The sequence below is a fragment of the Durio zibethinus genome, chromosome 11 (genome assembly GCF_047325235.1).
Source record: "Durio zibethinus cultivar Kanyao isolate XHJ-2024 chromosome 11, ASM4732523v1, whole genome shotgun sequence".
NCBI classification, from domain to species: domain Eukaryota; kingdom Viridiplantae; phylum Streptophyta; class Magnoliopsida; order Malvales; family Malvaceae; genus Durio; species Durio zibethinus.
In genome coordinates this window covers 3,361,635-3,375,397 of record NC_143172.1, presented here as the reverse complement: position 1 = coordinate 3,375,397, position 13,763 = coordinate 3,361,635, and the positions used below count along the sequence as shown (strand labels likewise).

Below are 13,763 nucleotides of genomic sequence, written 5' to 3'. Positions count from 1 at the left end.
ATGTGATAATTTAATTGAGACAAGGAGTAATTTATAAAATAAATTGATATGATTAAAAATTTTATTGATGGGGTAAAGATAAAATTATTTTAAATATGTTAGTACCATAAGAATATTAAGGGTTATAAGCATATTGTAAAACAAATATTAGCATCAGGCTATCTTGGCAATAGACTTAATAGAAGTATTAATTAATCAAGGACATCAATTAGGCAGCAATAGTGATTTTTATCATAAAAAATACTTAATCTCTCATTTTAAGTTACCAATTATCTATCTTTTTTATTAAATTATTTGAAGTGTGATATATCAATGTGTATATAAAAAGTGGACTTTAGAACAAGATTTAATTTGAATAGCGCGTTATTCCTTTTTATTTATTAAAATATACATGAGAAAAAAAATCTTTTTTAATATTAATAATGGGAAAATGACAATTTTCTTTTAAAATAAAAATACTTATTTATTAAAAAAAATCTGATTATGTTATTTTTTTTAATTTTTAGATTTTAGATTTATAATTTAAAAAAATTATTTTTTTTTGTTACGAAGGAGAACTAATGCCTTTATAAGGGAGAGAGGGATAACGAGATAAAACTTATGTCTATATGATTTTAAATCGATCTTTTAATCATTAAATTAAAAAAAATAAATAAAAAAAAATTATGTTTGATATATGGAATGAAACTCAAACTGGACATGCCCAATGGCAATAATCATTATGTTCTAAGCCCAAAAATTTATAGAGATTTTTTCATGGCTGATTCTTAGACGCACGCATCACCGTAGGTTTTTTCACCTTCAACAGACCCCCTAACCAATCAAAAACCGCTCGATCGACGATTCGCAACTGGGGAAAAAAACCCGTATCCAAACAGTGTCTAATTTGGAAGGTTGAATTCAGGGAAAGGAAAATTGAAAAAAAAAAAAAAAGGAAAATTGGGGCTCATTGCTATTTGCCTCAACTCAAAGACAATTACTCGGTACCTTTCTATTGTTTGGTTTTGTCCTCTCTCTCTAAAACAGGTAGGCTCTTTTACTTCTTTCTACTTAAAATTTCTTTTCTTCGTTTTATGTTCTGCTTGGTTGCTGAGAAACAAAAGTAGTAGAATGAAAACGGGAGGAATTCCTTTGGATAATTACTTTTTAATTCTTTTTCTGAAACTTTATTTTTATTGTATGTTGATATTAATATTTACATTAGTAAGGAATTGGCCGTAATTTATCTTAATATCAGTTAATTTATTCTTTCATGAGGAATTCATTTGTTACGCGATTGGCCCTAATGGCATGTTAAATGGACGACGAAAGAAAATTAAATATATTTTAAAAAATGTTCATGTGAAAACTCAATAAATAGAATGAACAGAAGAATATATATTTACTTATTAGTGTAACCCTAACATATGGTATCATACTTTTTGTTACTCAATTGCTTTTCTATACGATAATAATGTTTTAATTGTGCTGTTATCTGTTTCGGTGCAGCTTTGTAATTTACTAATGCTAGTGTTTTTTGAAATTGGAACGGAGCTTCCGAATTATATCTGGTTTTTCTATAAGATTTCTTATACTGGAGCCCTGTCCATTTTGAATGAGTTTGCTAAATATTTTGCTGTATTTTTCTTTTTTTGACTACAGTTGCGTTGAACTGCTGCAGAGACCAATTTGAATCTTTACCTATATCTGCATTCTGATATGAGGCCAAATGGAAAAATGACTTGGGAAATTTAGATGATCCAGGTAAAATTATGGTGCATATTCTTTTTGGTTAACACATTGTTATATGTTTTGTTGCATTTTAATTACCTTGATTGATGAGAATTTGTCTTCCCCATATGTAAGCTTGCATCTTGTGTTGAGCATGATTGTGGTTGTAACTAGAATTATTTAAGAAAAAAAGAGTCTGATTATTGACTAAGTTTTATGATTTCCCTCTCCCTTTAACTTGCTTAGAACAAACTCATGGTTTTTTGGGACTCATATAATTTGCAAGCGCTATTGTGCTATTAATAAGTATATCCATCTACAGTACACTTTAGTGCAAGAAACATGAACAACCTTGTTATCCTTGACACGGACAATGACAGCAGTTGATGTTTATCAGGTTTGCAGAAGTGTAAATTTTGTAGCCACCTAATGCATGAAATGATTATAATAAAACTCGATGTTTCTCCTCTATTTGCATTATTAGTTGCATCATAGCTGTTTGATCATAACTTTTTTTTTCCCTGCATGTGAGTTTGGATTGGCTGATGGTTGTATACTGATAAGACATTAAACAAGACATTAACTTTGACCTAAAAAACAAGATACAAGCAGGATAGAGATCTAACTTCATTGTAACTCGTTCACTTGACTTTGTGATACAGTACTTCGGATTTTATATCTTGCCAACAGTAATGAAACTATTAAATCTTTTTTTTTTTTTTGTGGAAATCAGTTCTGAACTTCTGATGAGCAAAGTTCTGTACTTCTATTATAATCAATCTAAGTTTATAGAGGCATTAGCACTGAGTTCTCTCTCTATAAATACTTTTTACTATGATGAAGTGACTGATGAAGTAAACATTTGTGTGTTAAAGTGCAGTCCATGAGTTGTCCTTTCACTGTTTTCCAAGTGCTTGTAGTGTACAGAATTTTCCAGTTATTTGGCAACTTATATTAATTGCTATTGTTTCTCCTTTTTCATTTTGGAAAAGAAAGTTAAGCATCCATCCCTTGCACACTAAGAATTTCATACATGTTTCTTTGTAGGAATTACAAGTCTTTGTGAGCTCCTTGATGGGAGTACTGATGTGGATGCCTCACTGAAAAGGTATCTTGAAGTTGTTTTTTCTATTAAATTGAGCTTATGAGCCTTGTTGAATTTCGTGAATTTTTACCAGGGATGATTTACCTTTAAAGAGGGCTTGCTTGGAACCTCCATATTCTTTGGGAGATGAAGATTATAATGTGCCTCCATTGAGTGTATCTTGGGCTGGTACACCCATCTCTTATCATCCCTTTTTCCATCAACATCAAGCTGGCCCAAGTAGCTTTCATTTAACACATCCACATACTTTGGCTACTGAATATTTTCCTACTACCATGGGAGCATCAAAAGTTGCAAGTACAAAAAATTATAGTATCAACAGAAATCTCACCAATCTACAAGTAAATCATGATATGTCTACTCAATTTGATGTTTGGGGTTTATCTGCAGAAAGCCCTTCTGCTAGTACCTTGACCGAGGATGATTTTCTTGAAATGCTATTGGGACCCTATCTGAGCTTTATATTCCAATGCAGTTTAATTTATGTGTTTTTATCCTAAGCAGATACTTTCCTTGCAGTCATGCTCATCAGAGAAGCTAGATTTATCAGGATACTATTTCAACTAAGAGCCCCTAAACCATAAATTCCCACTTAACTTCTGTTTCTGGACTAGTAAGAATTTAGCATAGTGAATCCTGCAACATCTTTCATGTGCTCCATTTGCTGTTTATCCTTAATCAACTGTGGACATAAGGATTAGCACACCTTATTCATATTTTGGCTGTGCATAATCTGCCCGTAGACAAAGCTCTGTGTTTTCTGCTGTTTTATCACCAAAAGGAAAAAAAAAAAAGAAAAAAGGAACATCCCTCTCTCTCTCTCTGGCAGAGTAGTCCTGGTTGCTTATGTTTGAATCTTTCATGTTATTGTCTTACTCCTGATTTTTGTTGTAGACGTATGAAGAATACCTGGAAGCCCATGACAGAACCAGCAAATGATTATTACTTTAATATGGTTAGTTGAATGGGGGTCAGTAAAATGTGTCAATAATCCAATAATAAGTTGCTTATGAATATGATCGTGTTATCACCTGCTGATTGCACCAGGCAAGATGTTGGGTCCTATTGATTGGAAGTTCGATTGATTGCATTAGAGTTCTGAAGTTCTATTAGGTAGACGACCTGCTCATCTCTGTATGAAAAGTAAATATATACTTTTGGACATTCTTTCATACTAGGAGGTCTGGCCTGCAACCTCTACCCTCTATTGCCTATAGGAATATTTGCATGTTTCTCTTATTGGACTTTAAGTTTTTTAATTCTGAACTTATTTCTAAGACCATAAAAAAGAAACCAATGGGAAAATAAAATCCAATGTGTGGATGAACTGATATTTGTCAGCACTCCAGTTCGGAGCTGGGACTTGGCCTTGCAGTGTGGCATATATATATATATTATATATATATATATATCGAACCTCATGCAATGTTTTTTAATGTATTAGTGTTTCCTTGGTAGATGACTGCACCATATCACACAATACAGGAGTCAACAAGTAGAAACCATGGTGATGATTCGTGAGTAATTCGGATTTGGTACTGAATATTTGAATTTGATTTTATGCATCTTTACTCATTTAGCTTGATGACTTTTGCAGAAACTCAAGTTTGGTAACTGACCGTCGCCATTCTCGCAAGGGGAAACATAACTCGTCCTATATTGTTTCCAGCTCCAGCGCTGAGAGATGCATGGTTTTTTTTCCTGTTGGCTTTCGTCCGGTGGGGCTCAAATTGGCCGCAAGGTGGTCATTGAGTGAAGCAAATTTGTTCTTCCAATCCCGATAGTTGAGATACAATTCAGACACAGTGTCGTCATCTTGTACACATTTGTATACTCTATTCTATGAACTGATCGTAGCGTTTACCAACTCGTTTTCAAATTTCAACTACTTAACATTTTGCTCCTTATATATATATATATATATATATATATAAAATAGAGAAAGAATAGACGATTTAGATAGTTCTACAGTTCTACTGCCTGCTTAGCTGGTCAATGGTCTTCTGGAATTAACTTGCATTTTTTAATCCTCAAAGGTTTTCTTTATCAATTGAATTATGATGTTTTTTTAAGGTTTTTTTAATAAAGAAATAGAAATTTAGGAAATTATGTATTACAATTTAAATATTAAATTTATAAATTATCATAAGAGATTATATGAATCAATTAAATTGTAATTTAATTTTTTATGTTTTAACAAACTATTAAAACCATCAGACTTTAATATAAAAAGAATCTTAAACTTGCATTATAAAATCTATATTTTCGATTGGAAACAGAGAAAATAATAGTATTAAAATGTTTAGTTAATTTTATAAAAAGCTTCAGATGTCACAGAATTCGATGATTAAACAAAATAAAATATTATTATTTTGTGATTTAAACAAAGCTTTTAATGCTCTAAATTAATTTTCTTGGCTCGACGACTGTCCTAGAATGCAATCCGGAATAGATTTGACAACCTTGTTCCGTGTAGGAAGCCACGCACAAAATAAAGTTTTCGTACTCCAACGTTGTCTCCGTTGACAGTTAAAATACCATAAAACAAGTAAAAAAAAAAAAACCCAGGTTTTTATATCTCCAACAGATTGAATGCGAAGAAGCAATGGGAGAAGAAAACAAGAAGATTACCAAAGAAGAGGTAATTGCAAAACTCAAGGACGATGGTGACTTCGACAAGCTCCGTCTCAAAATCATCCGCAAGCTCAAGGAAAACGTATGCTGATATCATTCAAAATCATTCTCTTTTTTTCTTTTCCTAAGGTTAAAACTATCTTGTTTGTGGGTTTTTTTTTTTTTTTTTGAATTAATTTAAAAATTTTAGAATGCTGAACTTTTGGGTACCCTGGAAAACATGGGTGCTTGTGTGGGTTTTGTCTTGATTTTGAGTTTTGGATATTTTGCTGCAATTTAGTATGATGCTTATGAATGGGTATAATTGGTTAATTTCAAATTCAAGGCTATGATTTTGGGTTGATGCTATACAATTTCCCGATGTTGAATGAAAGATGACTGGAAAATTTTTTCTTCAACAAAAATTCTACATTACATTAGCTGTTATGATTGTAAAGCTTGATTCTTGTAGGTTCTAGTCTGTTCCAAACAGCTTTTCGTGAAGAAATAGATTAGTGTGATTTATTATATGTGCTAAACACTTCAATGGCACTCTGCAAGTTGATTAACCTGCTTTGCTGCTGCAGAAATATTGACAAATCTGATTCTTGTGTATTGTCTCAATCAGTCTTTGTTTTTGAAAAACATTCCTTTTCGGTCTTAAAGGATCATATGGTGCTTGATTTTCTATGAATTTATAGCTAAGGTTTTGGCTGGTTATGTTTTAGAATTTCTTTATCAACTTGATTAACAGTGAGTGGTGCTTTTTTTTTTATTATTATTATTGCTTGCTATATGGAAATAAAGAGCTCTGTTTGATTAAACTTGTTTAGATGCAAGCAGTTGTCCAGCTGGATCCATGTAGAATATAATTGCTTCCACTCCTAATGGATTTAAAGAAACGTATCAACTTAATAACATGTCAAATGCAACCTTCATGTTTTTGTTTCCATAAATGTATGTGAATGATATAGTAATTTTCTAACCATGGGTATTTATAAGTTCTTCTGAATAAGGCAATAAATTGCAGGAAGAATTACGCAACAACATCATTGCAGCTGTGAAGCAGTCAGCAGCACTTAACCGTCCAGGTGCTGAAAACATGAAACTAAGACAACTATCAGATGCCATTCATGATGAGATTGGGTAAGTGCCTCCTCTTGTCAAATTTCTAAATGACTTTATATATAAGGTTCTTTTATAAAAATAAAGAATGTGAACATTAAGAATCCTTATTGGCTTTCTTAGTGGAAATCATGTTTGTTCCTGCATAAAATGTTTGCCTCTTTCTTTATGCTATGTTTAGTATGAGAAATTTGGTTGCTAAAATCTTTGGACTTGGGAATAAGATTTGGATGTCAGGATAAATTGGGAGTACTTAATGAGAAAAATATGAACTCAGGAAGAACAGATTAACTTTGTTTGCTATTCAACAGTATGTTAGAATGTTCACTTAATCTTCAAGTCTACTTCACCAACTTTGATTTTCATTTATTCAATAATATTGATGTTAATTTGATCATTCTAATATTTTATAACCATTAGGAACAAAGTGATGGGCCAAATTTCTGATAGTCTATGGGAAATAATCAGATCGGAAGGTGGCATGAGAAGTGAAATTACAGAAACTGTACTATCTGTATACGATAAAATAGCTAATCCTCTAGAGAAAGAAAAGGGTGAATCATCCATGAATGATATGATGCCTGTTGAAAAGGAAGCTGAGAATAATGGTTCCATTAAGGCCTCAGCTGGTAGAGTTGATGATACATTATCTGATGGTGATCCAAAAGAACCACCGGGTTTCTCTCTGTCAAATAATCATCGCAGCAACCACCATCGGCAGCAGTACGAGGTAAAGTGGCAGCTTCCTAGGCCTTATGATAATGAACCCGTGGAAAACTGGAAGGAAGAGCTCCACCATTCACAGCATGGACAGGACCAAGATGATGTTGATGTTAGTGTGCCACCTGGTTTTTCTGAAGATGTTGATCAGAAGCAACCATGTGATGCCAGTGATGAGGACCCTGATGTGCCTCCTGGATTTGGTTGATGAGGGACAACTGGCGAGTCATTTTGCACTTCCATCTTGCAGCTGTAATGTGGCAGAGACTATACATTGAATGGGTCAGTAATGAACTACTGAGACAGTGTACCTTTTTTCTGCTCTAAAAGGCTCTTCTTTCTGTGGCAGTCAGGGAGGGAGCCCCGTATCTGCTATGTTTGATAACCAGATGCTATATTCTTTCTTTAATGAGTTTTTCTTATGCCTCTCTTCTTGGTTTGATCGTGAATAACTTATCATAGCATTCTTGAGAATATGCAAGTGAAGTGATTACTAATATCTGTAAGAGGCTTTTTATAAAATAACCATTCTTATTGTCAATTGTTGGCCTTCACTAGTGCCTAGCTGCAGTTGCAGTCTACTTTCATTGTAACTAACCACTGATTTTTTTCTCCTTTTAAAAATGCATGAGGTAGGGATGTGAAAAGTTAAGCCTTCCGTACCTCCTTTTTAGAACAAGTGTCTAAAACTTTGTCCGCACTTGTGATGCTTACAATGTTGTGCAATTTTGTACTTCTCTCTCTCTTTTTTTTTTTTTTTTAGAAAATTTTCTTGATTTAAGCAACAAACAGGCTTACTTTCACTGTTATTTTATTTTTTTATAAAGCAGTGCTACTATTTTATAATATGCACTCTGTATGGACTTCTTTGGCAGGTGGAATTACCATTTTTTTTATGGTTTTATTACTCTACTTTTCACGTTTGTTCCTGTTGGTCTTCTGTTGAACATTATTATTGCTATTACTTTTTTTTTTTCTTAATTTCATCGTAAGTGTTGCTGATTTATAAATTAGAAAAACAAAGGTATTCAATGTCTATGCCTAGTATAATTCCCACATGCTTCTTTCCCCTTTCATTGGATGGAGTTTGAATTTTCTGGCAATCAGGTTCAAATAATTTGCAATGTTATTGAAGAAAACATAGAGAAATAAGATACTACATGTCCGAGATAGTAGCCAGTACTAGTTCTGGATTTCTATTACAATACATAATTTGATTGCTTGCTCTTATGTCCTTGTGCACATGTTTCTTACTGAAACCTTACTGCAATAGGGCTCCTAACAAAGTGGTTAGCAGAGACCCATTTGATAAACCCTTGAGTGAATTCACCTATTGTAAAAGGTGATTCAACTCGAGTAAATGTTATTGAGTAGGTTGCCTTCTGGTATAGCTCCGAGAAGCATAGTGTACTAGGCTTCACAATTACATCAACCCCTTTTGGAGCTGTAATTGTAACTTCATAGGACGAATTTGCCTCACCAACATTTGTCACGGTCCTTGTGAACGTCTGAGAAGGCCCTAGTTTGACAGAAAATGAAGGATAGTTCAGCTCTCCTTCTGGTATGGTTGGCTTTTCTGAGCACTTGACTGATCTATGTGCAAGTATCCCAACTTCCGCATCTGTGTAGCCCAAACCACAAAGATACGGAATATAATCATCAGGTTGGATATCATAAATTAATCCTGGATTATTTGCCCTAGATGGATTAACATGGCCAGCGCCGGTAGCAAAGACATCAGCAGTTTGGAGCTTTTCATCAACAATGGGTTTGCCTCCAATATTTAATAGGTCGGTAGAAGTCATCATAGCAGATTTAATGGCAGCTGGTGACCAGGTAGGATGAGAGCTCTTGAGCAAGGCTGCAATACCACTGAGATGAGGGCATGACATCGATGTGCCAGATACTATATTGAAGGTGGATTTTGAATTCGTATCATTGTTAAGAGGGAATGGCCATGCTGCCAGAATGTTCACACCTGGGCCAATAATGTCTGGTTTCAGAATGCCTGGGCTCGCCAAGCTGGGCCCTCTTGACGAAAAGGAAGCAACAGAGGGAGCCGACGGATCTCCTATGATGGTTCCTCTAAATAAGATTGTCGCTGTAGGCGCTGCTGTTGAATTTATGTAAGCTTTTATCTTCAACCCAGCTGCAAAGCTTACATGGGTTGCTGGAAGAACATGAGCATCAGCTTCAACACTGAAGCCATTAGCTTCATCATTCACGAGAATCATGGCAGCACCACCAGCATTTTTCACTTCCTGTCCTTTGGCAACTCTTCCTATTCCACCTCCTCTTTCACATAAAACCACCTTGCCTTTGACATCTATATCTTTCAATGATCCCTCGCTACAGAGTGCAGACTCTTGTTTACCATTCATGCCGGCATAAACAAGTGGTAACAGCGTGGAAGGAAAGTGATTTGGTTGGAAAACGGATTCTCCATCAAATTCTTCTCCATTTCCAAGCTTTGCTATGGCTAAAATTTTTCGATCAACTGTGCTTGCTCCGACTGTGAGAAGCCATGGGGCTTCATTGGATAATGTGGTCTTGGAAGGGCCAGAATTTCCAGCTGCGCAACTAACAAATATTCCATTTGTCATGGCTGCAAATCCAGCGACAGCTATGTTGTCCTGGAATAACGGAACTGCATCTCCTCCGATAGAGAGTGAAAGCACATCAACACCATCCTCGATAGCAGCATCGAGCCCAGCTAGTATGTTGCTATCTCCACAGTCATCTCCAAAGCATACTTTATAAATTGCCAGGTGAGCAAGTGGTGCCATCCCTGCAGCGGTACCTATGGCATTTCCCAGCACATCAGCATCGTTTACAAACCGACCTGCAGCAGTGCTAGCTGTGTGAGTCCCATGTCCATCTTCATCAATAGGTGGTTCAACCCCCATTCCCCCAGTCATATTTCCATCAATATTGAAGGACCTTGCACCAATTATTTTGTTATTACAGGCTGTAAATTCACATCTTCCTTTCCATTTTGCTGGGGGAGGTGGCATTCCTTCATCACTGAATGAAGGATGGCTAGGCAAAACTCCAGTGTCCAACACGCCAATTATCACACCTTTTCCAAAGTTTGATTCTTTCCAAATTCCTCGATCCTGCTGCAGCCCCAAGAAGCGTGGTGTGTGTGTTGTCTGTGTACGTAGTATCCTCTGAGGACGTGCTGAAATAAACCCTTTTTTCCTTCTCATGGCTTGCACTTCCTCCTCTGTCAGTCTTGCTGCGAAACCACTGATGACTTTTTTGTATGAATAAACCATCCGTGGTCGTGTATCTAAGCTTGCAGTAGTGGATGGCAGAAAAGATCTGTGCCATCTGTCTACATCAAGATTGTCTGATTGTCCAAGAACTCCTGCATCGGGCTGCTTAACATGGACAATGTAAGTCTGCAACTTTTTCTTTTCAATTTCATTTGCAGATGAAAATTCACTTCCTTGAACGATCAGAGAATGGACATTGAGCAAGAAAATGAGACAAAGGAACTGAGTGATATCCATCTTTGGTGGGAAATGGATCCTCTCTAGTAAGTTGGAGAGGTAGATTTAGTTTTTGAGCTTCCACCACTTCTAACCCTGCCAATATATACAAGTGAGAGGGAGAAAGATGGCCGGTTTCTTTATGCGAGTCTCAGTGTAGATTAAGATCTGCTGTTGGAACATTATAGCTAGCCCATTCATTTGTATTTGTACAATAATGCCTTCTATAATCATAGTTTAAACGGCAATAGAGATGCCTGTTTTGAGTGTTTGTTTAAGGTTATGATGTCGAATACTTGTCTTTGTACGCTTGTCTATCTACAATTTTTTAATGACATTCCACTTAGCTCGACTGAGTCATTGCATAGTTTCCGTTTGTTTTATTTTTGAGACCGTTGCTGATAATATTCCCGCATATAGGCGCGAACAGATATGGGCATGCAATCCTAGATGTATTATTACAGCTTCTTTCCTGCGTCTATTACCAGATTTAGAATCTGTGTTGTAACTAATATACCTCCGGGCTTCATGTGAGCAGATTGTGAGCAAAACTACAAAAGTCTCTGCCAATCCATGGTATTTTGACTTGGCCTTAGCTGAAATAATTTAGCTGTTAATTAAATATTTACTCACTACTTCTTCCAACATAAAAATCCTGCATGGATAGGTGTCGTTTAGTTTTTGTTGGGCTGTTTGCTGGATTAAGTTCTATGCATGCCTATCCCCCCTTCCCCACAACAAAAGAAAATGAAGAAGAAAATCATACTTTACAATCTCTCCTTTGTTAGTTTTTTTGGGTACAAGGAGACTGTAGTTTAAGAGATAATATAAGAGAAATTATACAAGTAATAGGAATCAAATTCAATCTTAGGAGAATTCAGTTTTTAAATGAAGTGGATCATTTGATTTATATCCCAAATTCCTCTCTTTTTTGTTTACTTAAACCTTAAACAACCAGATTGGAAGTTGAAACTGTGAGCAACTGTTCTGCATGTTCTGATTAATATTTTTTTGGGTACGTATCTTTCGGTTCATTTTTGCTGAAATGTCTTATGGTCTAAATATCTAATTTCAGCTTTTTAGTTTATTCCTTTTCAATTCAGGCAGCAATCAAAACTTAAAAGTACCCACAAGTGAATATAGCGTGTGCTTGAGATTTCTTGGTTTATCTAGTAAATAAATTCATAAAATCTACAATGAATAAATTGATAATAATAATAATAATAATAATTTTCTTACTAAAAACAATAGCTATGTCCCTAGGATTCACACAGGAAAGGAAAATTTTTTCCTTGATCCTCTTTCTCTTTTAACTCAAATTGCAAAAATGGAAAACAAGGTTGCTGTAGGTTGAGTTATTAATCTGAACTCAAAAAGTAGACACTTAAAAAATTTGAACTCGAAAGAATGGATGGGGTGATAATAATGATGCTTAATCAATCAGTTCTTTGTTTCAATTAACATTTCTTGAAGAAAAACTCGTTAAAATGATGGACGATTGTGAACCAAATAATAACTACTAACAAGCTTTTGTATGAGTTGCCCATGCATGGGATTGATTAGGTCTGTGCTTCCTTCCTATAAAGCACAATCTGCTCGACCTATTCCTTACTCAAGTATGACAGCAATTGGGCTTGTAACATTATGCTGAGCAGGAATCCACTTGAGACGTCCTTGGGAAAATTGCAAGCTGATGTTCATTTGTCTGGTAAATGTCACCGAGTAAGTTGCCTTCTGGTTCACCGCTGTAAAAGCAATCTGATTCGGTTTTACACTAACATCTATATCTCCTACTGGTGCAACGGCTTCATAGGTGTAGGATGAGCTTTGCGGGCCAACGTTTGTCACTGTTCTCGTCTGTGTCTGAGAACCATACTTCGGTAATACTATAGAAAATGAAGGATAGTTCACAGTTTTTTGCACTATAGTTCTAATTACCTCGTCGTCAGAGTAATTCAAGGCATATAAATAAGGGATGTAATCATCCGGTTGGCATGATAGATAAGGTCAGGTTTGTTTGCTTTTGATGGGTTAACATGACCTGCAGCACCAGTTGCAAATTAGATATCAGCAGGAGTGTCTGCTTGGTCAACAATTGGCTTCCCTCCAAGATTTACCAAGGTAACTGTAGCCATGATAGCAGATTTTATAGCAGCTGGAGACCAATCTGGATGGCAGCTTTCGAGTAAACCAGCCATCCCAATTAGCTGAGGGCTGGACATGGAAGTGCCAGAAATCATGTTAAATGTTGACTTTGTATTAGTTGTTTTATTTTCCATAGAAACTGGACCTGCAGCTAGAATGCTTACACCATGGCCAATAATATCCTGTTTCAAGATCCCAAAGCTTTGCACATTTTTCACAGTGTTACATTTTAGACGGAGATTACAGTGTGTGTGTAAATTTATCATTTCGGCCTCTCTAGGATTGAGCGCTGCAATCGGAACTTGACAAGAACATGGTTTTGTTGGAACTTGAGGATGGCAAAGTTTTGGCCTTTGGACTTGGAAATGTCCGCTGGTGGCTGGCCCATGCAATTAAGAGCTACTCCGTGATAGGGCTTTTGTGATAAATATTAGCAATTGTTAGGCCCGATTTGTAGAAAAGCTTATTTAGTAAGTGATTAAATTTTAGCCTATATGGAAGTATATTTTAAAACACTTTAAAAATGTTAATTTTAATAATAAATTTTTAATAAGAAATTTTTACATTAATTTTAATAATAAATATTTAATTAAATTTTTTACATTATTGCTTTACACTTCAATAATTCATAAAATTATAAAAAAGTATATTATTTTACATTATTTTTATTTTGTTTATTTTTTATTGAATTCATTTATTTTTTATAATTAATAAAAATATTTTTATATGTTTTTTATCTTAAATTTTGTGATTTAATTTAATAAAATTTATTATTTTATTTTTTATGTATTAAAAATATACAAAATATTATCAAATAAATTTTAAAATATTTTACTCTATTTTTTTTTATT

At 34.8% G+C, this 13,763-nt stretch overlaps 3 protein-coding genes across 22 annotated transcripts; 2 read left to right on the top strand and 1 right to left on the bottom strand.

Moving 5' to 3' along the window:
- Window positions 1-703: 703 nt before the first annotated feature.
- LOC111291406 (uncharacterized) lies at window positions 704-4,694 on the top strand. 20 transcript variants are annotated; one of them, XM_089767723.1, is made up of 8 exons: window positions 707-1,026; window positions 1,642-1,743; window positions 2,758-2,818; window positions 2,889-2,983; window positions 3,710-3,770; window positions 3,863-3,928; window positions 4,274-4,332; window positions 4,413-4,694. In XM_089767723.1, the coding sequence occupies exons 7-8, from the start codon at window positions 4,274-4,276 to the stop codon at window positions 4,597-4,599; spliced, it is 246 nt and encodes an 81-aa protein (XP_089623849.1). In that variant the 5' UTR covers window positions 707-1,026; window positions 1,642-1,743; window positions 2,758-2,818; window positions 2,889-2,983; window positions 3,710-3,770; window positions 3,863-3,928; the 3' UTR covers window positions 4,600-4,694. The 20 variants fall into 20 exon arrangements, with proteins under 20 accessions (XP_022738848.1, XP_089623840.1, XP_022738853.1 ...); XM_089767714.1 differs by lacking the exon at window positions 3,863-3,928 and having other exon boundaries at window positions 705-1,026; window positions 2,908-2,983; XM_022883118.2 differs by lacking the exon at window positions 3,863-3,928 and having other exon boundaries at window positions 705-1,026.
- A 412-nt stretch (window positions 4,695-5,106) lies between these two features.
- Window positions 5,107-7,702, top strand: LOC111290545 (uncharacterized). The gene is made up of 3 exons (XM_022881892.2): window positions 5,107-5,531; window positions 6,459-6,574; window positions 6,974-7,702. The coding sequence occupies exons 1-3, from the start codon at window positions 5,421-5,423 to the stop codon at window positions 7,479-7,481; spliced, it is 735 nt and encodes a 244-aa protein (XP_022737627.1). The 5' UTR covers window positions 5,107-5,420; the 3' UTR covers window positions 7,482-7,702.
- Window positions 7,703-7,955: 253 nt separating this feature from the next.
- LOC111290543 (subtilisin-like protease 4) lies at window positions 7,956-10,794 on the bottom strand. The gene has a single exon (XM_022881891.2). It carries the CDS (start codon window positions 10,786-10,788, stop codon window positions 8,524-8,526), a length of 2,265 nt encoding a protein of 754 aa, XP_022737626.2. The 5' UTR covers window positions 10,789-10,794; the 3' UTR covers window positions 7,956-8,523.
- Between the last annotated feature and the right edge of the window lie 2,969 nt (window positions 10,795-13,763).

Excerpts from the sequence above, each read along its gene's own strand:
- LOC111291406 (XM_022883113.2), top strand. The coding sequence starts at position 3,091 with ATGGGAGCATCAAAAGTTGCAAGTACAAAAAATTATAGTATCAACAGA. Across the intron at positions 3,157-4,273 it reads GAAATCTCACCAATCTACAA|ATGACTGCACCATATCACAC; the intron begins GTAAATCATGAT and ends TTTCCTTGGTAG. Across the intron at positions 4,333-4,412 it reads AGAAACCATGGTGATGATTC|AAACTCAAGTTTGGTAACTG; the intron begins GTGAGTAATTCG and ends TGACTTTTGCAG.
- LOC111290545 (XM_022881892.2), top strand. The coding sequence starts at position 5,421 with ATGGGAGAAGAAAACAAGAAGATTACCAAAGAAGAGGTAATTGCAAAA. Across the intron at positions 5,532-6,458 it reads TCCGCAAGCTCAAGGAAAAC|GAAGAATTACGCAACAACAT; the intron begins GTATGCTGATAT and ends AATAAATTGCAG. Across the intron at positions 6,575-6,973 it reads GCCATTCATGATGAGATTGG|GAACAAAGTGATGGGCCAAA; the intron begins GTAAGTGCCTCC and ends TATAACCATTAG.
- LOC111290543 (XM_022881891.2), bottom strand. The coding sequence starts at position 10,788 with ATGGATATCACTCAGTTCCTTTGTCTCATTTTCTTGCTCAATGTCCAT.